At 39.6% G+C, this 26,759-nt stretch overlaps 2 protein-coding genes across 4 annotated transcripts in view; one reads left to right on the top strand and one right to left on the bottom strand.

Annotated features, from left to right (window-relative positions):
* The window catches only part of LOC112570667 (leucine-rich repeat protein 1-like), a 20,295-nt gene extending 12,794 nt beyond the window's left edge, over positions 1 to 7,501 (top strand). For all 3 annotated transcript variants that reach the window (XM_025249223.1, XM_025249222.1, XM_025249221.1), the window contains exons 3-7: positions 312 to 410; positions 1,155 to 1,355; positions 1,697 to 2,021; positions 5,605 to 5,806; positions 6,276 to 7,501. In XM_025249223.1, coding sequence (XP_025105008.1) covers positions 312 to 410; positions 1,155 to 1,355; positions 1,697 to 2,021; positions 5,605 to 5,806; positions 6,276 to 6,531 — 1,083 coding nt within the window. In that variant the 3' untranslated portion in view covers positions 6,532 to 7,501. The remainder of the gene's footprint in view (positions 1 to 311; positions 411 to 1,154; positions 1,356 to 1,696; positions 2,022 to 5,604; positions 5,807 to 6,275) is intronic.
* Positions 7,013 to 26,759, bottom strand: part of LOC112571128 (baculoviral IAP repeat-containing protein 6-like) — a 54,415-nt gene continuing 34,668 nt past the window's right edge. The window contains 27 exon segments of the mRNA XM_025249941.1: positions 7,013 to 9,955; positions 10,378 to 10,512; positions 11,236 to 11,424; positions 11,977 to 12,054; positions 12,454 to 12,615; positions 13,993 to 14,207; positions 14,642 to 14,740; positions 15,051 to 15,187; positions 15,765 to 15,933; positions 17,107 to 17,371; positions 17,690 to 17,881; positions 18,261 to 18,475; positions 18,779 to 18,989; positions 19,680 to 19,945; positions 20,114 to 20,278; positions 20,505 to 20,663; positions 20,833 to 20,961; positions 21,129 to 21,383; positions 21,631 to 21,775; positions 22,381 to 22,583; positions 22,809 to 23,052; positions 23,268 to 23,616; positions 24,025 to 24,231; positions 24,534 to 24,639; positions 25,193 to 25,443; positions 25,656 to 25,929; positions 26,456 to 26,656. Coding sequence (XP_025105726.1) covers positions 9,683 to 9,955; positions 10,378 to 10,512; positions 11,236 to 11,424; positions 11,977 to 12,054; positions 12,454 to 12,615; positions 13,993 to 14,207; positions 14,642 to 14,740; positions 15,051 to 15,187; positions 15,765 to 15,933; positions 17,107 to 17,371; positions 17,690 to 17,881; positions 18,261 to 18,475; positions 18,779 to 18,989; positions 19,680 to 19,945; positions 20,114 to 20,278; positions 20,505 to 20,663; positions 20,833 to 20,961; positions 21,129 to 21,383; positions 21,631 to 21,775; positions 22,381 to 22,583; positions 22,809 to 23,052; positions 23,268 to 23,616; positions 24,025 to 24,231; positions 24,534 to 24,639; positions 25,193 to 25,443; positions 25,656 to 25,929; positions 26,456 to 26,656 — 5,294 coding nt within the window. The 3' untranslated portion in view covers positions 7,013 to 9,682.

Below are 26,759 nucleotides of genomic sequence, written 5' to 3' on the forward strand. Positions count from 1 at the left end.
TCTGGTGATAGGAATATAGTTAGGATAGGATCATCATATGAAGAGTGTAGTTCAGAGAAATAGGGCAAGGACAGCTTCTACTGGATGTCACATGCTGTAAATCTGAATCCTCAACCCTGTTTAAGCAGTCTTCTTAACTTGTATCTTTAATGGCATATTTCAGTAAGAAATTATGGTTTTTACCTAAATGGTTTGTGTGAGCTTACTTTTTACATTAGAACCATGAATTATAATGCATATACCTTCTATGGAGAATAATTATTTAGCTATGCATTCATTCATTTAGATATGTATATATGTTTTTACTGCAGGTCACAGGCAACATCTGTCAAATTTTCAACAAATTTGTTAGTGATGGAAAAGCTACTATTCGTTTCAAGCAACCTGAAGAAGACATCTGTATTAACAAAGTCGGTGCCTTTTTATTCTTGGACAGCATTTCAGAGTAGAAAGTGACATGAATGAATACATGTACTAAATGCTAAAACAGATCAGTTAGAATTTCTTTCAAGTTTATAAAAATAATTAACCTTTTAAAATATAAACTTGTCAGGTGAGCGGAGTCCTGTATAATCAGCAAGAAAGAGTGCTGGATTTTTGTTGGAATGCTTGAATAAATATATATTGAATTATCACCGCAAGCTTCTGTCATTGCAAAATAAGAACTATAAAAGATATTTGTGAGATCTGATTAAGTCTGTTTGACTGATTGATTGATAGTGCAACTTTTGTCAGATGTTATATCCTGAAGTTTTACTTTTGAAAATTAATTGCTACAAATTGGGTAAACAGATAGCTGTGGTTAGAGTACTAGCATTTGCACTGAGAGGCATGCTGGTTTGATAGACGTGTGGCACAGCAAACTTCCTGCAGTTGACCCAGCTGTCAGCAGTAGGTACCTGACTCCATAGAGAGTCAAGGAAGTTAAGGCAGCGAGGGAGAAGAGATGAGAACCGTCACATGAAGTTGGTGCCCAGAAAAGTGAGGTCTCTAATACTTCACTCCCCAACAACCTGAAAAAGATTAGAGGATTCCTTTGCTCTTTATCTTGACCTTTTGATAATAAAATACAAAAATAAATATATATACAATTGATTCAGAAAAAAAGTTACTGAAATAAAACTGCTAAGAGCTTTTTTATTCCTGAAGCACAGGCCGACCCTTTGCAGTTGAAGGGGTTGCTGTCAGTACTGAAGAAGGCTGCTCAAGGAGAAGACCTAGGACAGGTGACGCTCTCCACGCTGCAGCCATTGTCTGCCACAAGTCTGGGGAACCTCAAGACAAAGATGACTGTTCTGTCACGCAAAGACTACCCACTCACCACCTCCTTCCCTCTCAGTCTTAGACAGTTGAAAGTGAGTGTTGTTTTTATTAATACACCGTTAAAAGAAAACCTAAAGCAAGTGACAAGCTCAGATCTGATTGAAGAGCAGGGAGAAGAGCTTGGTTCTTTGGCCACATAAAACAACAAACTGAATCTGTGTTTTGCTTCACTGTCAGATACAAACTGTTTCTCTAAAACATTTTGTCTTAATGAACCAACATGTAAGGGAAGTCTTAAGGGATAATTGATGTTCTAATATTTTGTCAATGATTGAAGGGAACATTGAACAGGCTACTTTATTTAAAATCGTAAAAAATTTAAAATACTTAAAAGTGCTGTTGTCTCAAGCACCATCCTGTGTTTCTTGTGCAGATACACAACTGCACCATGAAGCGGCTTGACAGCCGGATTCTTCAGCTCCGCCATTTGGAAACTCTCGACCTGTCTGTCAACCGTCTTTTAACTCTTCCGGAGAACCCTGGGCGATGGAATAGGCTGTCAGAGCTACGGCTTGCACAGAATCAACTGATGGTGTTGCCACCGGTTATCTGGCAAAGCTGTTTGCAAGAGACACTGCTGCTACTTGATGTGAGCGGCAACACCATAGAGGAGCTGCCTTTGCAGCTGTGTCATTTGAAAAATCTGATACAGCTGCATGTGAAGAACAATAAGCTGCGGTCATTGCCACCTACTGTTGGTGAGACTGGTTTTAAGAGTGCATTTTAGCACATGTACACGTTTTGTTTGTCTGTGTGTTTGTAAGGGAGGGTAGTGTTTTCTTTTATTTCTAGGAATTACAGTTGTTTTTGAGTCTGAGGATGCAGTGGAACATTTTTGTGAAATATAAATACATTGACTTCCTTTGTATTCAAATTTTAGCTTTTTTGGTCCGCAAAATGACCTCTGATCAGCAGAGACTTGTTTAAAGTAGATATGGACAGAAAGTTTAAGCAAAACAATATGTTTTGACTAACAGATTTTCCACATTAATGCTATTTGATAAGAGATGGTAAGGGAGGTTTCCATCAACATGAAAAAGTTGAAGAAAATTCTTTTATGTTAATCAGAATAAAGCAGCATAGAACTGGCTCTGTGCAGCAAGATCCTGGGACATGCCAGTTAGTGGTTGCTCAGACCTACCCCCTCCTCCCTCTCAACATTCACTAAACCATACCTCATGGTGTTTGTGTAGATCAGAGATCTTGAGTTGGTTTCTTAAGATTTATTTTTAATGTTACTGATTTTCATACTTTATACGAAATAGCCCCAAATAGACTGCTTCTATGTGTACCGTAGCACATGACAAGAACTGTGCGGGAGCACTTGAATAGTTTTGCAACCCAAATTTTTCTTTCAACTCTTTTAAAACCACCTCAAAGAATTTTTCCAGAATTGCCAGCAGGGATGGGAGTTCTCCGTCCGGGGGACGGATTTCCGTCCTGAGAAAAAATCTCAGGACGGAACTGGGACGGAAAGTAAAATTCAAAATTTTCACTGATTACGAAGGACAAGGGAATATGAATAAAAAAGCGAAAATTTCTCGTATCGTGAACGATACCATACGCTAGTGGTAATAGGCAGAGGCGGCGTTAGGAATACGCGGGGCCTGGGGCCGACCATGCGCGCGTAATGGAGTACGTGTATCAACATCCCTATTGATATGATGCCGGAAGCACTGGTTTATATACAGTTAGATAGGTTGGATTAATTTCGCCAAATAACGCACGAATTAGTGTTTTAATTGTTTGTAACCTTTCCCACCGTCTGTGACAGTACCGCTTTTCTTAAAGCGAAATAATATGGTGACGATAACTGCTTGTTATTATTGTCGGGCTTAACGTGAAGACATGGGTTCAATAATTTGCTTAATTAGAACTTAAAATTGTTTTCTGAACGTCAGTTTTTTTTGTCACAACTTGTTTACCACAGCTACATGTAGCAATAAGTCATAAAGATGACCTCGGGTAAGGTGACCAGACGTTTCGGGAGCGAAAGCGGGACACGTGCCGATGAAGGTGTCGTCACCGACAAAGAACGCCGATAAATAGTGTTGGGGGGGGGGGGGGACTTTCCTCTGACTTTGCCGAGTAGTGATGCTTTCAACGGCAGATCTGTCCACGCCACTACAGGATTCCATTTTAAATAGAAAACCGGTATTTAAAATTTAAATTAAAATATTCCTACCTTATCTATAAATTATCGTGCTAATAATGGTCAGGCACCTTCGTCATCTTGCGGGGCTGTTGCTCCCAAACCGTACTTAATGGACCGTGAATCGCCTTGTAAAGTTTCAGTCATTGCAAGATTGTGTCATACATTTTTTCACAAGGATTTCGTGAATTTTCGCTGTCAAAGTTGCACTCACAATTAAAAGTCCTTTCAGTGTTTCACCTTTATCTGTCTTTTCACTGGCGATGTTCGTATCGTCCCGACATAAGTTTAGTCACTGATCCGTACTCAAAGAAAACGATTACTGGAAGCGAATAAAATGCCGGGCAGCGGAACCTTTAATATTATGGATGACATTGTTGAAAAAGACAGAACCAACCTTACACCTAAAAATGTTGAAGCCATTGGGTTTATTAAGTATGATTTAAGGGCCAGAGGACTGAGAGCCATACAGATGGTCCCCAGTGACCAAATGATAAAAAATGTGATTTCTGCACATGCATCATATACAGTGCATTTGGAAAGAGAGGCTCATCTGGCTAAAAACAAAACAAAACAGGACACTGTTTGCCAGAATGCTGTCCAAAAAAAAGGAAGTTGGAGGACTGCATCAGCTTCCAGCCGACTAAGAAGCAGCAGTTACCTCATCCAGCAACTGAGCCATCAACACAGACAGCTAAGAGACCAACAGAAACCACACAGCCTGCCAACATAGTAACTGGACAAATTGACATTTTGACAAATACCCCTGAAAAGTCTGCTCCCAGAATGTCAGGGAGACCAATGCAAACATCAATCACTGCATTTAAAAAAAAAAAAGTGTTAGGTTTTGGTGGGTATTGGATTTTTTACTTGTTTTTATTGCCTTATCAAAATTAAATGTAGATAAGACAGAAGAGATAGGCATAGACTTTAGGAAAATAAAATTTTGTTTATTGTGTACTGTTGAGACAGTTAACTCCTTCAGGTACGTAGGCTCTGTTTTGATTGCAGGCTAAAATGGATGTAAACATGATCAGCATGTGTACCTTCAATAGCTGAATAGTTTTTCAGTCAGCACAGCAACATTGAGCTGTTTTTATCAGTCATTCATTGAAAGTCTTTCACTTTTTCCTTCATATGCTGGTTTTACAGTTTTCTGTCCATGATATGAACACTTTGAACCATACTGTCCATATTTTTCTAAGTAATTGGTGTTAAGCACAGAAATTTGGATTCCTTTTTATGATCAGCAAATTGTCAGAAAAGTTTACAGCATTTTGTCCATACCAGAACATGTCCTAGCAGGAGAATTTGTTATATTGAGTTCAGGCAGGCAAACATACTATGCCTATATGCAAAAGCAATAGGGACTTGAAATGGTTTACAACCTCTGCAGTCCACATGCTCAACCATAGATTATAGATTAATTGTCAGTTGTATGTGTGCATGGGTGTGTGATATAGGTGTACCTTAAGAATGTTTTATATGTAAGAATGCACGTTCTTATAATGCACCACTCACCTAATATTGTAACTAGCAGTTTTTTTAAACTTTTGTAACAGAACACACTTCCCAAGTTATAATTACCCATTAGGGTTAATAAAGTTGGACATTTGTCATTGTTAACTACTAAAGACATTGTATGACTTATGTGTGTTATGTATGTGAAAAACGTGAAACGCGTATGCAACCATATGTGTCATATAACGTTATATGCATATGCTCTAGTACTACATGGCTCTTGAAAAATCTTCAGTCCCAGGAAAATTTCTGGCTCCCACCCATGTGCCAGAAATAAAAAAGTAACAATAATGAACAAAACAAGCTGAGCACAGTCCCCAGTTTATGCACATCACTGCTTCCCTCCCACCAAATTTCACAAAACAATTCTTTTTGGCCAAGAAAAGACTCAAAAATAAGTCTCCAGTTCCCCTTGATCCAACACGGAACATTTTTAAAGCCTTAACCCCAATATTGAACCTAACCCAACCTAATCTTTCAAATAATACTATCCCTAATGCAAACCCTAACATCCCTGGTTTTTATAGAGTACATGGACACACAGAAAGAAATGCATGCCACATTCTATACGATATATGTTCAGTAATACAGGTGAATATGTTGTGCAGGGTCAATGCAGAAGCTACGTGTGTTGACAGCTGCTAATAATGCCATCAGCCAGCTGCCAGCAGGTATTGCACGCCTGCGGCTGGAGTCGCTCGATTTGTTTGGCAATCCCCTACAACTGCCTGACAAAGAGACAGTAACTATCAACAATTTAGGTGTGCCTTCTCTGGTAGATCTCTCAGCCTGTGTCATTAGGACTCAAAGGTGAGTGGCAAGACAATTCAAATTATGGGCAAGTTGGTTTTTTTTATATGCATATATATATTAGGGACTATAGCTTTAAATAGAGGATGGCTAAAACACCCAAGGATAAAGTAACAAATCAGTGGGTGACGTGTAGGGACACCATAACTAGAGGCATATGTACTCTTGTTTTCTCCATTTTACCCTGGGACAACAACTTGCCCTTAGTTCATAGCTGTGGATCCAGATGGTATTCAAATAAAATATTAATGATTAATTTTTTGATGGTTTTTACCTCATTGGCTTACATTCTAGCCACTATCTCATTTTATAGATTTCATTTTTATTGGAAGTTCATTTTCATTTCTGTCTTAAAATTGTGTATATGTATGCCCCCATATCATTTGTAAATTGGCCAACAGGTCAAGCTGCCTGCGTGTTATCAGTAGCAGAGAGTACTATATCATTAAACATGAATTTGTGTATCCAGGCTTCCTTATGGTGCAGACGACTTGCCCCCACACCTGATCCACTACCTAAATAATGCTCGTGTCTGCTGGTGTGGCAAGTACTGCTTTGAAAATGCTGCTCGCTGCCTGACCCGGTGTGACCTTCGCAGTATCTCAGAGACTGTTATCATGTGGAACACTTTAGGAAGTACATTCATACCTGTGGAAGCATTCCTGTGTTCAATTAAGTGTCTGAAAAATTTTCAGAAAAATCCATATGCTCACTGGCGGAAATAGTCTATGGACGAGTTTATGCAACTCTGAGGGACTTCAACTTTATCTGCCTTCTGGAAGGATGATGTGCACATTAAAGTCGTTGGACATGAACCACACAAAGGCAGCAATTTATGAATTTAGCCTCTTTATTTCCTTGATTTATCACAAAAGAGTGCTGCTTTTTATTTTATAACAATATTGGACATATTCATACTTTAACAAAATCAAAAATTTAATAAGCTTTGAAAAAAAAAATCATCTAAAAATGACCTTATTAAATTTCACTGTAACACTTATTTTCATTCAAGACTGAAAGTATAGACTGTGAGTGCTTTGGACTTAGTCTAAGATTCTAAGATGTGCTTATCTTGTGGGCATTAGCTATGTTCTATTTTTTCCCCCTCAATTTCTATTTCAAATGAGCTTTGCCTGTTAAAAGCATCCCAAGAAACAATTTGTGAAAGACAAAGCATTCATGTCATATAACCCTAAGCAAGCATAGTTGCAATGAGGCAATAGTCTTTATTCAGTCAGATAAATATACAATTTTGTACATTTTTTTTTTTACTGATATTTACAGACAAAACAAAAGCAGCACAAAACAGATTTATTTGGAAAAGGAAACACAATATTTGAAATGTATCAATAAGTAAAAATACAAGTATCACCCCTTGGCATTCAATGTTTCATGCTAGTCATATTTATCTAAATACAAGTATCACAACTTGATTGCATTCTAAACATAAAAAAGGGTCACTGAATACAGGGTTCACGAGCCAATCGTTTTCTCCATTCTATCTCTGCATACAAGTGTGAGCAAACATTTGCCTGCTCTAAGAGACTGAAAGACCACTGCATGTGAGGAACCAAATTTGACGAAAAAAAAACTATTCATAACTTAAGCAGCATTCTCATCTTGATTTCACTCTTGTCAGTATTTAAAAAAAAAGTAACTCCCACTTTTAAAAAAATGACCATGTGGGGTTGACAAGGAATGATAATGAGTGGGACAGAGAAGTAACAATAATAAAATATTTCCATGTTTATGTGTTTCCTCTTGGGTGTCATGAAGCAACTGCACAATTCCATCTAAACACACTATGTCTGAAACATACAAAAACAGCTTCGTGCACATTGAGATATCTCTACAAATGTTTTACCTGAATTCTGGCCAGTGAGAAAATGCAATGCCTTCTACTACAATGATCAGAGCAAGTGGCAAAATCTTCAACATCTGTATATGCACCCTTCAGGTTCAACCTGCTTAACCAAGCACAGGATCCAATGCACAAACAATTATTAATTGGCTGTAGGATGAGTGGATTTGATAATAATCACATCAGAAAATACACAGAGATGTGTACAAAATCCAGAAGAGATTGGGGTCAGGGAAACAAATCTATTGTATAAAACTGCAGCATGCTAAAACTGACATAAGAAGCGAGGTGAAAACTGACACAAGACTTCAAGAACAAAGAAGCTAGGAACAATCTCATCTCTTCCTCTTCACATACACCTGAATGCACACACTTTTGTGGACATGCACACATAGCACACAAGTTCTTTTGTAAATATTCAAGATTGTTCCCAGAGTATGTGGATGAAAAGAGCACATGTAACACTGCATCTTTTTATTTGAAGGCGCTATGAGTCAGATGCTGTCTCAAACAAGCCATAATAATCAGAAAAAACACACTACACATTTTGAATTTGCAGAAACTTTTCAGTTTCAAAAACAAACCTATGCTTGTCTCCAATTCCCCCCTGAACCCACACCATGGAACTGGAACTGTGCATAGAACCAGACTAGCTTAACAGAATAACATTGGATTTTTCTGTTCACAGCATGGCATTCCACTTTCGCATGGATCACTCCTAGTAAAACACAATAACTGATTCTTTTAGCTGCTTATGGTATAACATGATGGCAGCCTACTGGTTATGGTTAATGGTAAACAAAGACCTGCATATACTGTTTTCACATTTATCTACCCCACACCCTCTCTGAAATGACTCAGACTACAATACCCTTTTACAGACAAACCACTTCTGTAATTCTCTGATTGCTCACCTTCATCAACCACTTCATATCAAGATCAACGCATCAGCTCTAGATATAGTTTCCCTTTTTAAGGAGACCCAAACAACAACAACAACACCTTATTTTCCCTTCCCTAGTCCCTATGCCAAGTTACTCATATATACAGCTGACACTGGAGGTAGAATACAAACCAAAGCAGTTGTCACTGATCCCTGTGTTGGCTATTTTTCCTTGCATCTTCCACCAGTCCACCAGCACCATTTAAACCATAGTTTTCCATCAGACAACTTTACAAAAAACATTACATGATATTCTACACCAAAGAACAACACAGTTTTCTCTCATTGTTTCCTTTTAAACTGTTTACACAACTGAATAACATTTAGAAGCATACCTCATAATGCAAGGACTGCCAGTCCATGTTATGGAAATGAATCACTCTCAAGTTTTTCTGTCTGCTGCCACCAAACATTGGGAACTAAGCCAGTCCCAACTTCCTAATACCCAACAACACACAATAGTGCAGATTTCCTAATACACACACACATAAAGACACACATGCAGTTTTTCAGACAATTAAAAAAAAGCAGCCTTCAACGAACAAACAAAACACAGTTCTCGCACTGTCAGTAGTTTATAATCGGACAGTTCAAAATTCTGTTCTCACTGTAAAGAAACTACCCAGATTCCCAACGCTGTTTCACTCCAGCAACTCTCACAACCTCTCTGTTGGTGATCCTTGTTTGCTGCAGGTGTTTTGAATAGACATTAACTGGCAACAAGGAGCACCATCATTTGCGTTAACTGGAACAGTGTCAGGCTGAAAGCTAAACATCCTTCATGGATGATCTTGAAAAAAAAGCTTGCCTCCGGTGTAGTGTCCACCTCACATTACAAGCAACCAGGCACTTTTGCTGACAGTTTGTGATGACAGTCCAGTGATGGTGGCTTGAGCTTGGAATTAAAGCAGTAAAATGCCTCCAAGAGAAGAATAAAAAAACCTTTTTCATCACATGCTGTGCAAATTCTCAGAAGAAAGCTTGCCCTAGTCAACTGTGGAGAATTCATCATAAAAGCTTAGGTGATGGTGGGGCAGAGAGTAAACCCCCTTCCCCATTTGTAGTCAATGTGTCAGACATCAGGCACTTCCTGTTCAAAGGGGTCGCTGACGAATAACCCATTCGGCCCAATGTATGGACCCAGGCCAGTGGAATTGACTGCAAGGTTGGAAGTTGGAGCACTTGTGGGCTTTGGAACAGCCAATGGGATGGATGTGGCAGCACTGACCTGGGGAGCATCTGTAGAGTAATGCTTGCCATTGGGATCAATCCCATCACAGTCGGCCTCCAGCTCTGGAGGTGGTTTCAGTTTTGATAGCTCTTCTCGCAGCTGGTTGTAGTGCCGCTGTGGACCAAACACAACCACGTTTATTGTAACTAAACAAATGTTATGAAGGAAAATGTCAAAACTCAAGTGCAGCAGGTTCTCCCCAATTACTCTAACTCAGGTGAAATAGAATACTTTTTTACACAATCAGATGTCATCAACTTGTTAAACTCAAAACATGGGTACTGGCTTAAGTGTACACAGAGATCAAGGCCAGTACATCTCTGCTGAAGTATTATGGAAGCTTGGTGCACAAGATATTTATTGAGATACTACTGATAGGCATAGTTATTAAGTAGCTGATCTTTAAAAAAGTGATAAACAAATTTCATTATTTTCCTCTGGGTAAAAGTATATGTTATACATTATTTACTTCCCATGTCTACAAACAGAATTCTACAAGAGATGGTAAATGCAGGTCAAAAGTTCAGTGTACAAACTTTGAGTGCCAAAGTACTGTGCGCAATGGACCGGCCTGTGCGCTTGTCAGAACTGTGTTGTTCCATCTCCGCAATCCAGTCCTCACACTGCCGTAGGATCTCATGTCTTTTTAGCCAAAAATGATAGTGGATGACCTGCAGATAATAAATACATTCATGCATAAGCAAACACACACACATATATAAGCAAAAGTTTACATAATCACAAAATTAAATGGGAAATAAAAGGTCTGAAACTGACTTTTATTCAACAACAGACTTTGGCTCTGTTTTTGGCAGAACTGTAGTGCCCAGTTTCAATCAGCTGATCCCAAATTCAGTTATGAGCACAGCAGTAAGCACGCTCTTATATTTTTAGATGAAACTTGTTCTGAACAAGGTTTACAAATCAGATGATCAATATCGTTTGGTTACAGGCTAGCTACAGACCCCACAATTCATACAATCACATTTACCCAACATGGATGCTTATGAAAACATGACCTCTGCCATATATCCTGGCAGTTACTGAGATTAGAATATAGTAACAATACAATATTCATGTTTATCGCTCGCCATGACTGATAACTGGAAAACTCTCCCTGCCAACATACTAAAAAAAAAAAAAAAAAAAAAAAAAAAAAATTTATTTTAAAAGTAAAATTTAATGGAAAGAAAAGTTGGATTCACATGCTGAGGTCCATACTTACAATTCATTGCCCCAGTGACTATTAGGCTACAGTCATATAGGTTCCCCCCCACCCCAATTCTGCTTGTCCTCCAGCACATTTCTTATGTGCAAGCATTGATCTAGCTCATACAGGGCATCATTTGAGGAAAATCTCACAGGTTAATTCATTTGTCAGTCTAGTTACTCACCTCTTTAAAGCAGGCTGATGGATTTCGGATCTGTTCGAGCATAGCCCATTTAACAGTGGCTTGACGAATGTTGGCATCATATTCATGAGAGCTGGCTGTGCCTGATGGGGTGCCACGTGAACGCTCATACCCAGGCTCATTGAAATAAGGCTCCGACACCAGAATCAATGACTGAATAGACACTAAAACCTGACGCACACACACAAAATCCACAAGAAAAGCTGATTAAAATGTGTTGGTACCCTTTGTATACGTTAAAGACAAACCCGAATGGCTTGTAAATGTCAATAGATATAGGTGATATAAAACTAACCTCTAAATTTTAGCCTCTTAAACCCATCTGTTAATTATCCAGTAACAAAGTATATGATTTACACCTACGATCAATGAGCTCTGCGAACAGTATGCTACACCATGCTAGTATACCAACCACAACATTGCCAGCAATCATCAAACAGAATGAGCAACATTTCAGATTATTCAGACCTGAAAGTCTGCATTTACCGTGTTTTAGAAGTAATTTTTAGAACTGGAGGAAACTGTACACGTTCAAGCCCAAGGGCCCCCCATTCTCAAACACATTGGATTTAAGAGCATTACCGATCAGCACTACCATAAATAGCACAGCTGCAAAATTCACACATCTTTGGGGAAAAATGGCTCTAAGATTGGTGAATGCTCTGAAATATGCCTGCACTAGTCAGCTATAGTAACCAGCAAGGATAAAAGTGTCTATTTCACCTGTAAAAAGCTAGACGTTTGCGCATTCCACTTCTCCTCTGGTCGACCATGCCATGTGTTGAGAATACTCAGGCACACCTTTACATGTAAAATAAATAAAAATACTCCAGTCTTTTGATTACATGCTTCAACTCTAATTGTTATAACCCTCTTGATATTTTTCGTAACTTTTTTAACTGAGTTTTTATATTTTTTCATCATTTCCTCTTCAACAATACACTATCCATTTTGATCACAGTGCTAACCATCCTAAATACTGATGGTTACTGATTGTTCCTTTTTCTTGTCACTTTATTTTCCCTCCATTCTCTAAAACGTTCTTATCATTTAAAATTTGTCATACTCAAAGCAAAAGCAGACCCATTCTGGATCCTTCAAGGCCCTAGATAAGAGCCATGGCAATCCAAATTCATGTCATTTGTTTAAGTTCCTTTTAATTCCCATAAATCTATATCCATCTACTCAACCAATGCATACCTTGCCATCATTGTACAGGTTGGGATTAAAGCGCACGGTGTGATTCCCTGTTGTTTCCAGATTTATATAAGGGGGAGAATTAGGGTAGTCTTGAGGGAAGTAAACATCAAACTCAAAGGCTCCATTGGCATATGGAGTGTCTGATGGGCCTGTGATTAGTACCTAGTGAACAACCATACAAAGAAAGAATGTTAGCGCCAACATGCTGGAAAGTCAATTAATGGAGTAGTAGTATTTTTTTCTTAATATGCCATTAGTTACTCTCAACAAGTAATAAAGTATGAAATCCACAATAACAAATAAAAACCCAACATTCCTTCACATACTTAAATTTTGTGAGTTCATGTATGCATGCATGCATGTGTGTGACCGAGAGTGAAAAGAACAAGCAATAAAATGCCTTTAAATTTGATCTGTTTGCTATTTACAATACCTTTTTTTCACCTCAGCTTGCATTTGAATGTGTAGTTTATAGTTTAACCTGCTGATGAACTTTTGCTTCCCAGCAGAAATCTTAAAGTACAGTTAAATCTTCCCATTAAGACTTGATAAAATCCATCAAAATCAGAGGATGAAGTAGGAAAATCAATGAGTCTGTTTTCATTCCACAAACCATGACTTCAGACTCTATAAATTCAAGTTCATCTATCTAAATGTTGACAATAAAACTGTTAAAAAGCCATATCATAGTGCTATTCTTTTCTGTTTTCGATCTGTCCTTCTTACTTATTCTGCCGCCTTTGTTACATCTGACTAAAGATTAATATTTACTGGAAATGCTCTCTTAAAATGCAATATATATAATACTTTTAAAACTACTTTTGAAAAATTTGCAATAGAGTACAAACAGTTGGTCATAAGAATCGTTATTTTTTGTTGTCATTCACAAAGCACAGTCAACTGATGTGTGATAGTAAACAAGGAGACAACAATGAATGGGTTGTATTGTGTCGACCCCAAACCATATTGCTTCAGCCATATATCCTGAGTTGAATCAACCCCTTGACTATATCAGTGATGGATTCTTTTATTTGACCTGGGTCAATTCCATTTTCGGAAGTGGGATGATGTAGTCAATCTTACATAGAGCAACATGGTCATGACAGTGTAAATTCAACTCACGTAAGTGGCTGATATGATTTTAGGTTGCAATAATGAGCAACCCAATGAAGGAGAACTCGTTCAAAATGTACTTAATTTATTTTATATTATTTCTGCAGAAAGTTATAGTATAGGCCAAACAGTTGGCCAAAAGCAACATGTCTTAAAAAGCACTTACTTATTTTTAACGCATGACTTCTGCCAAAAAGCCATGCCAGGATGGTGAATTAGTCATTCCAGAGATGGTGTTTATATAACAAAATAAGTCCATGAAAATATTTTGGGTCATATCTAAGACAGGGTTGCAATGTAGAAAGTCTTCGTGATGAGGTTTTAAAATGATTTTAAACTGTTTCTAATTAATCTGTTTCAATAATGTTTATGTAAAAGTACCAGTCCAGTCATATTTTGGAAAAAAGAACTGAGCACATATTGTACCTTCATTATATCAAGGCGCTCTTCATCACAGCGGACAAAGACACTACTGTTGTATGACAAAGGTAGCGAGGTAGACAAAGTCACTGCTTCCTGTGCCAGACGGCGGGTACGGGCTGGATTATTGAAGGCTCCAGAAGCCTTTACATTGGATTCAAAGTGATGTGGAATGTTGAACTTCAAGCCTCGTCCTTCTTCTGTCACCAGCTCATATGTGTCTGCACATGGAAGAAGATGAAATATTTCTTAGGACCACTTTCTCTACAGTTTCCCAACAAAAGCCATCAAAAAGGAAATTGCTCCTAAAATAAAATTAGTTTCAGTGAGGTTAGAGAAGTATACTAAGTGGTTTAACCTACTCCCCTATTGAAAAAAGTTGTGTAAACAAGTGTGCTGCTTTGACTGCAAATATATGTCACAGCTGTGGAATTGTCTGATAGAAGAATGCTGATTGCTCCAAACTGTCAGGGCACAAAGAACTGTCATGCTGGTTGAATCCAGTATCTAAAAATTCAAATCTTTCACAGTGAAACACTGAAAAATGTATTCTGTAGCTAAATATATGACAACTTGCTCCAAAGAATGAAGTCTTTTATTATGAAACAGAAAAAAATGTATTCAGTAGCTGCTAAATATAACACAACTTGCATACCAAACTGCATGGGTCCCATGATACTTAAGTATCTCTCTTCTGTGGTGGCTGCCGAGGGTCCAGTCTGTTTTATCCCATGGTTGCTGCCTTCTTTATGTTCTGTAATTTGAGCACACACACACCACACACAAAGCCCAAATATGAAACATGGTGGACATGCTGCTCATGTAAGAAACATAGACTTTGTTCTGAAGTTATTAACAGCAAACAAATTTGTTTAACTTTCACTGAATCCATAAATAGCACACAGCTGGCATGTCACGCAAAGAAAATCTTTTAAACACTTTTTATGAACCAGTCCTTACATGTGGTTGTTCGCTTCGAATAATAATTCTAAAGAGCTTTGTTTTCCAAGGCCTAACCCCTCCCCAAAACTGTCTCCATTCAAAGTGGAACACTGACAATGTACCTCCTGCCTCCTTGAGACGTTGTGTAGCCAGACTGACAATACGGGCTGTCTCCTGGATGTCAGGGATAAGAAGAGCCAGACCCTCACTCTCTTCCTCTTCCCCTTTGCTGCTGAGGATCACTTTTCCTTTGTTGCTCCTGCAGCATACATGGTGCATTTCTGTTAACAGCATACTGTGTCAAGGACACAACTTAAAATAAGGGGATGACAAGAACGTGACCTTAACAAATTTGACAAACATCAGTGAAAGACAAATGCACAATGACTAGCTAATATCATGAACACATGTGTGCATGACAAGGAGACAAACTGTCCTTTTGCAATAGCTTCTGCAAAAAGCAATGATCAAAACATTTTCAATTATTTTATATGCTAGATGATGTGCTGTACACTAATTAATTTTTAATGGAAGAGTTCTAAGAGACATTATCATTATTTTAAGAATTCCTCTAGGGTAAAGAATGTAAGAAAGGCTAATGAAGATGGTCAGACAGGCATGCTGAATGATGGCCAAGAAGTATTTAAAATTAATATTAAAATACAATGTTTTCATAGGGCAGAAATATGTCTAAACACCCCCACCAGATTTAATTTAACTTATACAAATAAAAAGCTATATGAGAAGAAAAAACTTTAAGGCTAGATTTGACTTTCCCTTCCACTGCTTCTTTGCCACTCATTTTTAGCTTCTCACACTGCTGCCATATCACCTACTTCAGTCTGCTGGCATAGGTGTCAACACATCCTTTCATTTTGGCTAGCAGCTTTTCAATGGAAACAGGAGTGGAGTCCAATGGCACACCTCCATCTTCTGCTGGAAACTGAGACTGAGGCAGAGGCATTGGCAGAAGCAAGGGCACCAGTGAAGGACAGACGGCCATGCCTGTTCAATCACAGGAAAGCAGCATTAGTATATAAATATATGCAAACACTTTGTTATTTTAAACATAATGGTTAAGATAAGACTGTTTATCCCAGAGGGAAATTAGTAGCAACTCTAAAGTAAAGCAAGGGTTAGAACCACACAACACACTGACAACACACATTAAATCTCTCTCCATCACAAAGACCTTCATACAATAATGATTCAGACTCTTGTTTGTTAGTGTTTTACACCGTGATAATTCAGACTCACATATCTATGTTCATTTACATACAGTGGCGTTCAAAAGTCACATGGCCAAAACAACAAAAGAACAGCCTCAATCTGTTGGTCCTGCATTCAGGTACACAAAATCAGTAGCCCAAAGAAAGTTGACGGGAACTCTCCTAGTAGGACATGCCTACCATGGTATTTCCTGCTTGGTTTTAATTCAGTGCATTTTTTTTTCCCATGAAGTGATGACTTAAAAGATAACTATTTAAAAGCTGACTTAACTTCAAGTTATCTTTAAAAAATGTGTTAGGCATTTCCAGGACCAGAAGGTGGAGGAAATAAAGTAGATAGAGAAAACTACCAATGGTCAAATTTGTAAGCAGATGTTACATCCATAGAGAGAGATGTCTCAGCTGAAATACAAAGCCATGACACCCGATTCTTGATGTGGTGATAAGCACATTAGTCACCAACCACCCACATAAACTATTTTATGCTACCAAACATAACGACTCCGGCCCTATGCTCCTCAAAGGAGCAAAAAGGAATAAACAAACTAAACATAATGATGCATGCCACCCGCCTTGCAAAGGACAGCTCTCAGTATTAACCAGTCAATTATATCTTGTGTAACACCCAAACAAGCTCAACTCAAACGTATATAAGTGCATGAGCACTGCTACAACCATACAAGCCCATCTGTTAAGAGTACATGTTCACACGTACAACCACACAATAGCACAATCAAGAGTGAGGTGTGCACTCCTACAATCTTCACGTGTACAATTGCACATGCACAATAATAAACATGAATGCACTAAGAATGCATGTGCACTTCTACTTATGTACAAAATTATACCATCAAAAGGAGACACGCATTCCTAGATATACATATACGTACGTCTACAATGACAAACAAGTGTATACACACATCAAATGTACATGTGCACTCTTCCTCACCCCTGAGCAGGTGTAGCAGTGCTCGATAGAGTGGTACATGGCGGGCCATGTCCAAGACAGAATCATTGCGTAAGTAGGAGGAGATGGCAGGAATCAAACACGAGTGGCTCAGCAGCTCAAACAGCACTTCTGGCAGTGGCCACTCTCTGGATGGCGCCGCATAGTCTGAGTTGGAAGCAGAGACCGTGATCTTTTCAGCCAGTCCTTCTTGATCACAGAAGTCTTTAGGGATGACACCACCCGGGTTGATGTAGCTTCCAAGTACCTGAAGTATCAAAGCACAATAAAAAGTCAAGTAAAGATATTTATTTCCGAACAAATTTCGGTGCAATGTCAAATTCATTTTATTTTTCAATTCTGTAATTTGTCTGAAAGTGTTCCTTCTGTATTTAGTCCTCTCATTTAACTCATTAGTAAAAACCACTACCAACTACAAAAGAAAACCTACACTTTCTTATAAATAACACCTAATGGTCCCAAGATCATGAGTCCTACAATGCATACCAACTGTTTATCATGGATCTCAAGAGACATAATTAAAAAAACATTTTACTGATTATTTCTGTAGCTACAAACACCTCACCTGCAGCAGGCCAGCCACATGCTCCTCCTCACTGCGCTGACGTAGAAGGGCCTGCTCTGCATCCCAGCTGGAGGTGGTGGAGCCGGTCCCAAAGCCAGTTCCCTTGGCCCAGTAGTGCTGTGTTTTCTCCTCGCTTTGTGACAAGCCATTTTGTGTGGCAGCTGCTTGCATTGCAGCCAAGATCACTTGTGTCTGCAGTATGAATGAAAGAAGAACTGCAAACCTTGGGATGCTGGGTTAGGAACTTAGAAAGAGCTGCTCAAAGTGTGACAATGTCTGGAGTAAGCACCATTAAACGTCATTTGACAGATATGCCTGAAGCAATAAATCTATTCTAACTACAAAAGACAGCACCACATTTCAAACACCCATCCAAAACTGGTTCAAACCAAAGCAGAGTTCCATCTCAAGTTTTTTCATGAAAAATGCAGTGCCTTGATTCGTATTTCTATAGAGCCAATTACTGTAAACAGTAAATGTTCACAAAGTCTATGCTAAATATTTGTGAAGGTACAGAAAAATAAAGACAGATATGAACAACAATTCACAAATGCACACACAGTCTCCTAACCTCCTGCTGAAAACCAGAGACAGGAATGCGAGGCATATGATGACTCAGTACAGAAAGACAGGCCAACACCAGGTGCAGAACACCAATGTCCAGCACCATTCGCCGCAGCAGCACCCCATCGTCTGTTGTAAGTGGTGAGGCATCTAACAGTGACTTCAGCACAGTGAAAGGAAGTGTGGGCAAAGAGCTGGCAATGGGTGACGTCAGGATGTGACCTGGTTCATCACACAAAGTTTGAAAGCAAATTTTAACACATTTACTGCATTTAGCACATACCTGTGCTAAGCCTTTAACAATGATGCACCCAGGCAGCACCTATGTGTGCTAAATATTTCAATAATTTTTACACAATATGTTAGTGAAAAGGGATGAAACTCAACTACTTAACTAGGAGAACAATTTTTTCCTTAGCATGGGAACAGGACATTTTTAACTGAAGATTTGAATTTTACAGATGTTCCTTTTTCCGAAAAAGATGGGAGCACAAAAGAAAATAACAGTGCTTCTATAGTTCTTACCCCCATCTCCATCATCTGTGACTCCCAGGACAAGACGCAGCAGGCACTGGGCTTTTTTTCGCTCTTTCAGTAATACTTCTGCATAACCAGGTAGTCGAAGGAAGAGACCAAAGGCAATGAGAGAGTGAGGGGGGATGGTAGGCATGGCACCTGCTACATGGCGAGCTGCCTGAGATGAGGCAGGAGCTGGCGAGACTGGCTCCATATATGGCTGATAAAGACAAAGGAAAAATGTAGGTAATACAGGCTCCATGTATGCCTGACATAGATAAAAGAAACATCAGTAATATATGAAGAATGATTACTTAAAAATAATATATACATAAAGGTCAAAATAAAACAACCTTTACTGCATAAGTCATTACTTTAACACAGGTGCAGCCACACTATATGCCTACATAGAAGCTCAGTAATGTTTATGTGTGGTATATCACTACATTTTTTTAATACAAATATCAATATGAAATGTGGGGAAAAATCAATTGTTACATTAACGGAAGAAGTGTTCCAAACAATATTATCTCTCTCAGACCATGAAAGTAGCAGCTTTGACAGTAAGTTTCTGTCTTTCTACAACCCTCCCTTCATTGTAAAAATGGCATAAAGCTGGGATGTACAAGCTAAATGCTACACAACCACAGAAGCTTAAGACCTCTCACAGAAGCTTGGTTTGCCCAATGAGCTTAAAGGCAAAGAAGCATTGATAAGTCTTCTTCATCCAAAAGATTTAGTTGATGAAAATCTAAAAATAGCTCAGAATTAGTGTCTGATTGCAAGGACAGCTGGATTTGAGGTAGCTAGAGGATGATCTCCATATAGTCATGTCATTATTATTATTCCCATTGTAAGCAGCTCATTATGATGCAAGCTTTTAAAACATAAGGCATACGCAACCACTTACATCAAAAAGCTCATCTGATGACTCAACGGTCACCCACTCCTGACCCAAGTCAGGAAGGTTGTTGTTCTCAGTGCCGCCAACATCTGCAGCCATGCCCTGCCGGGCAATATGAGGGTATAGGAGAGGCAGGTGCTCAGCAAGCAGTGCCAGGCCACCCACGGATGCAAACACCTGCAGGGCCGATGGGAAAGCAGGTGAAGCCAGCAAGAACTCATCTGGAATGTCCTCAGCTTTGTCTCCCCATTCAAGCAAACTGCCAAAGGCTCCTATTGGAAGTAATGAATGTTGCAACTACATTAAAATTATTTTTCTGTTAGAATTTGATGTCAGCCAACAATAAAAGGACAAAGAAATAAATGTGACAACAAGCTGTACCCAATCTCCAATTTTTGGAAGATGCATTCATGAGTGAAAACTTGAGCCGGGACACATACCCATCTCAGCAGCAGCCAGTGCAGCTTGTAAAGAGGAAGGAGGTACAATGGTTCGGGTGTTGACAGTGATGTCAAAGGACAGCGTTGTTGTACCAGGTGCAAGACCTCGCTGAAGAAGGATCTGTGTGAGCTGGGAGAAGGTCAGATCACTTGGCAATGCTTTACCTGGAAACCAGTTGCAAACAGCTGTATAGATGAGCAGAAACATCTATGTCACAAATACAAGCACAGGCTGCCTTTGAAGACTTCTCCATCTACTGCTTAAAATGTACACAAGACCGCAGCAAAATATGACTTTAAAAGACGAAAAATTACTAACATGTGAGAGAATGAGAAAAGAATTGTGAGTGGAGGAAGGCAGTGAAAGTGTTACTAGGTTACTTCAACTTGCCTTTCATGAGGCTGTGCTGTAGATGCAGCGTACAGTGAGGGAATTTCAGGCTGGCAGAGTTGGCCTCATAGGCATGACCACGGCGAGTGGGAGGTCTGGGAGGTAAACCTGTCTTAGATGGAGATGGACTCTTCTCACGTTTCACTTTTGCCAGCACACCTGCCATTCAGATTGATGATGAAAGACTTACATTTTGCACAGAAAGGTGTTTTGTCCAAGCTGTTCTTCTAAATTCATTTCACTCTCTTGATCCTCTCGAAGCCGTATGAAGACGTACTGGTCCATTTCACATTCGGCCATCTGCTATTATTTATTATTAGTAACCTACCTGCTGCATTGATGTATTCCATCACTTCAATGCCAAGCTCTGTGGTCTCTTTAGCCAGAACCTCTGCTTGCTTGCTGTCATCTCGACCTTCCAGCAGACTGCTAGCCACCATGGCTGCTGTTGTAGGATCTACCCAAAGAAATTGATGTTTCAGAGGCTATATCTAACACAGCACACCAAGCGGGGCAAAAGTTATTGTCTAAAGAGTGGAAGCTAGTGAAATGCTTCACAATCTTTCACATTCTCGTCAGATAAAATATCTTTCAAAAAGAAATTGCCATTTCAACTGTTCTCACCTCCAAACTGAGCCATGACATCTGAGCAGTGGCTGTTGATGTTGGCAATGAGGGAGCAGCAGCCACGGCCAGCACCAAAGCTTGAGTGATGCATGCGCCAACTGCTGCCCTTGCTTCCAGGGCTGGTGGTGTTGAGGTGGCAGTACAGGTCTGGGGACATCCGCAAAGCAACCAGTATCTTCTCATCCTCCAGTAAGACTTGCAGCAGCATGCGTCGCGTGAAGCCAGACAATGGTACTGTGCCGAGTAAAGTCCCTGAATGAGCACAAGATGAGGTGCATTTTTCCTGAATACAATTAAGTCACTAACAAATGACATATACCAACAACAGGAAAAAACTCCTTACGCTACACCCCATTTCTAGCACAAACAGATGATGAAATGTTGAGAACATAGTATGGAGTAAAAATGAGTCCTGCAAATTTTGTGCATGTCTTGTCTTGAAGTCAAGTTCCTAAATCTTTGCAGCTAGAATACATCATTATCACAAAAGGTAACTGACCTGACCGTGATGCACCCTGCTGTCGGATAACATCACAGAGAACTTTGGCAAAGAAGAGTTGGTTGACTGAATGACAAGAGATAACACCTGTGAAAAACTGGATGGCGGTGGTCTCCATCAGGGCTCTCTCCTCTGCATTCAATACCTGTAAGATGTGAGGGGGAAATAAGCAAACGAGATCAGATATCAAGATCAGCAACTGCTGTTTGGAGGCAGAAATTGATAATACATTGATGTCTCAAAGAATTATTTTAAATTTTAGCTGGAAAACATATCCTGGGAAAAAGATGCGAATCTAATTCTTTGTTGTTTTAACTGAAGACCCAGTTTCACAGTCTCGTTTTTGAGTTTGGTTTTAAATGTTTTAAATGTGGACACGAGCTGAATGCTGTTAGAAAGGTGTGTTTCATTATGTCCCATCTAAAGTTATTTGTTCACAAAACTGAAACCTAAACAGCCAAAAAAAGGCAATCGTCTTGCTGTTGTTGAAAGAATGTTCACATACTGAGCAGATTCATAATTCAGTAACACCTTTCTGAGACAAGGACAAAGATTCCCATTTCCTAATGACCATATGGGCAAGGAACAATGGTAGTTCATCAAGTCTTGGAATGGCATGAGAAAGAAGAGTTTAACCCTTTCCTCCTGCTGCTTTTACTTTTTTTGCCCGAACAGGCCTAAAACAGTGACCTACTTCCCCTGAAGTACTCTAGCATTCTGAAATCAAGCTTAAGTCTATCTGCCGCTTACCTTTTGTCGATCAGAGACAGTGATGCATGCAACTGGCGTTCTCTGTGCTGAAGTGTTGCATAGCAATGTCAGAAGCGCCGGCCAGAACACATTGCCTTCTGATGTGCCCAGCCAATCCTTAATGCTGGGTTCCCAACACAGCTCAGCAAAAAATGACAAAATGGCTGCCACCAAGTCAGCAGTCAGACTGCCAAAGCCTTGCTCTGAAATCCCAAAATAAATGTCACAATTCCTGTGTTAAAGACCAGAGCAAAGTGGTTGAAGGACACATGGCCAAATACTTTCAAATACTTTCTCTTCATGTTTATAACACAGATGTATACATGCATACATTTGCAGCAAACACACAATTCAACCCACAATCAAAATCTGCCACCAATCACAACAAACTTAAAACCAGAGACACAGCAAAGAACAGGGCTACACACCAGAGAAACTTCTATCAACCTTGCGTGGCCCATTATCTGTGGTTTCCTGCCGTTGTCGTCTGGCATCGCTAGCCAGGTTTTGTTCCGCAATTAGCGCTATCTGGTGACTACAGAATTCAGCCAACCCCTGGGTCAGTATTGCAGGCAACCCAGAGTGCAAAAGCTGAGATACAGCAGCAGGTGAACGGCTGACTACTGCAATGGTAGCCAAGTGATTGCAGTCTAGCATGGTGTTTCTCAAACCCTGTGAATAAATTGTAAAATTTAGCCATGGTAAAAATACATTTTAGATATTATTAGATGGACAAATTAATAAAATATCATAAAATACTATAACAGGTTCCATTGGAACCTATTGTTGGAAAAAACCTAATGAAAAAGAGCAAAGCACAATGAGTTGGAAGCAAAAAAGCTGCTAATAGATGGACAGTGATAAACAGTACACAAAGATGCTCTCACCCATTGTGTGTGATTGAGAAGCGTGGCTTCTTTAGAATCATCTGTCATGGTACCAGCATCCAACCCACAATGACTTGGTTGTGAGTTTTGAGGTTGCAAGCGAGCTTCTTTTGAGTCATCAGTCATGGACCCGCCCCCTATGCCTTGCTGCTGATGCTGCCTGGTGGCACTGTCTTTGCTGTCATCGGTGACAGCTGTGGAGACTCCCTCTGGGATGACAAAGCCAGTCAGGCGTAGGAGCAGCCTGAAGTAGGGAGGGTGGATGTAGCACGATGCGCACAGCACACTGTTGATGGACTTCTTCAGCACCGAGTCCACAGGAAGCATGCTTGACCAGGTGTACAGGAATCTAGCAACAACAAATAAATATGAATGGCAGCTGGCACGGTAACAAATTGACGCAATCTACTTCAGCACTGTAAGCCCAGAGCTCTTGCATCTTCTGACCAAACATCTTGAACATGAACACTCTCTTTTGCTGGGAGAACATGGGCATGACTGTCACAAGGTACTGTAATTCTACAATGCAAAGTAACACTGAATACAAATATTTATGCAACTTTTCAATATCTATCAATACTTCTGCTCAGCAAACTGCAAAAATTAGATCTTTGGAACCCACTCATAACATCAACTGTCCTCCAGTGTCTCCTTCTAGCAGGTGTCAACAAGGATTTATCCTAATGATAAATGTACCAGCTCTGTTGATTAAATTTTTTATTTAATGCTTTTTTTGAAAAAAAGAAAGTGAACTTACTGCACAAAGTTTTCTGTCACAAGTTCTTGTAGATTGTATTCCACAGGAAGGTCACGACTATACCACAGCACTGCTGCCACGCAATGCACATGCTCTGGAGCGGGGCTTGGTATGGGTGAGTTGGAATCAGCCATGCGCTCATCTTTCATCTGGCGGCAGATGAAGGCCTGGGCACTATCAGCCAACCACTGAAGCAAGGCTTGAACCCTAGCACAAAGAATAAAACACCGCACTGGCAATGAAAAAGAGTAGACATGAAAAGGGTTGACAAAACTGGGACAATTTTCAAAAGCTTAATTTAAAAAATATTAAAACACATTCAACATCATGGAACACCATACAGCCAAAATTGAAAGGCTAGAGAGACAGAAACCTAAAGGCAAAGGAATAATGGTGAAAGAACTGAGGCAAGAATAAGGTTACAGATATGCACTCTCACAATGAAGCAGAGAAGGAGCCAATGATGGAGGCAAAAAGGACTCGTGATGCACACTTAAGTCTAGACTAACCTGTTCTTTGTTCCAAGGTCTTGTGTTATTCCCAGCTGGTACAAGATTTCCATTGTGTAAGGACTGGAAACTCCACTCACGCGACCAAGGTAGATGTGACCACCTCCTGCACAAAACCACCAGCCTGTCACCTTTTTACTCATGATTTGAAAATACACATCTGAGAATTGTTTAACAGTTGTTCAAAAAATCTCAACAAAAAGTCACAATGCACAAGAAAATCTGCTTATTTGGACACAGCCCTAAACATTTTCTCAAGAACTGCATCTTAGAAACAAAACTTTTTGAGCTGTCTGTAAATATAAATCTACACATTAGCATCCCACGGTTTGCTAACTGCACAATTTAAAAAAATTCCTTGCTAACAGCTGAGTGGGTCAGATGTTCTTTTTATATGAACTAATACAATCTCTGTAGGTTATTGTAGGTATGTAGGTGTATGCATTTGAACATACAACTATAGAAGCTTGTAAGAAAATGTTAAATAAAGCTTAGTAGTAACATATCGTAACAAAATCATACTTTCAGCATCTAAGATATATGCAACAAAGCACTATGAATGCCACTGCTAGTGTATGTTGAACAATTTTGTTCAAACAGAGAAAAATTTGTCGTCTGCTGAATTCAACACTTTATCTACACAAGGACCAACTACTTACCTCGGCCTGTACACTGGGCTTGATTCCTAAGGATATTATTGATGAGAGCCAGACCAATCTCCACAGAACTCAGCCCCAGCTTCAAAAGAACTGATTCAATCTTGGCTGCATACAAGGCTGCGGTGGGCGAAATGAGGAGGGAAGTGCAGGTGTTAAGGAGATTACAGGTAGGGGTAGCAGCATGAGCCACCTCAGCTGCCACTTCTGGATGAGACATCAGGCAGTGATACAGCAGGCGAAGCCAGCCCATACTGCAAAATATGATATAATAAGCAAACTTTTTGATTTTATAGAAAACTAAAACTATAAACACAATTATAGTTTCTAGCTGCATTACTTTAGAAGAATCTATACCTGTAAATATGTGCAGACATAAATACACCTTCATGGATGCATTAATCTGCATTATCTGCATGCACTCATAGCCAAACCCTTAAGAATTCTCATAAATGTTTGACCAAACCTGCATGTCGACATGGTGTCTTCTGAAGGTAACAAAGCACTAGGCCCCTCTCCAACCTCTCCAAAGGCTCGCTGGCCACGCAGACAGACCTGCTGCAGACCAATGGTCATGGAATCCCGGGGACGGTGCAAGCGCAACGTGACAGAACTGACCACTTCAGGCCGCAGCAGCTGCAGTTTGATGATTGCCAGACTGCAGGTCACCAAGGGTGGAGAGGTAGGAATCACAGTCCGCCCATCATGGCTGATTTCAAGGGACACAAACGATGGACATGCTGCCCAAGGAATGAAAAAAATGGATATCTTTATACCTGACACATCTGGTCTCCAGGGCACAATGATGTCAGCGATGTATACATGTGTGTGTATATATATATATGTTGATATTAAAAAAGAGAGTAAAACCATATGCAAATGAAATGTAATGTGCAACCACAGGTTATCACAAAATTGCACTAAAAACTAGTGAAATTCTAATGAAATAACCATTAGCAGATTACAAAAATGCATTTTCGCATTTTTATTTCTTGCAGAAGAGTACAGAGATCCCAAGCATGATATCAATGATATTGAAGGAGCAGCAATTTAGTATAAGTTTGAGGAAAAATAAAGATGCTTCCATGATAGACATATGCTAATGACAGAAATGTAGGCTTTGACTCTTTTCTGAAGAGCAGTGAGAAGATTAATACTGAAGCATGCACACAATCACCTTTATGAACAAACATAAACATATATGCACACCCTTTCAAGCTTGCTCTCACTCACACACATGATCACCAAATACAAAAAATTACCTACTGGTAAGAGCACCACTATGGGGTCTGATGTCAACCTGCCTCAGTAGCACAGCAAATGGAAGTGTAACTACTAGCTCCACCCATGGTTCATCTGGGTAGAAATGGTAGCTCCATGCTGCTGTGCGTGCTCTTCGATGCGGTGCTGAGGTCTGGATGAGGGCATCAGGAGGGCTGGCAGTTGGACTGGTTGCCACTATTGTACCTGTCACATACAACAGGAACACCATCCTTAATCAAAATGACATTATTCTTAATAGATATTGACAGATGCAAATTTTAATAATAATTGGATTTATACAGCACAT

The sequence above is a fragment of the Pomacea canaliculata genome, linkage group LG8 (assembly GCF_003073045.1).
Source record: "Pomacea canaliculata isolate SZHN2017 linkage group LG8, ASM307304v1, whole genome shotgun sequence".
Taxonomy (NCBI): Eukaryota; Metazoa; Mollusca; class Gastropoda; order Architaenioglossa; family Ampullariidae; genus Pomacea; species Pomacea canaliculata.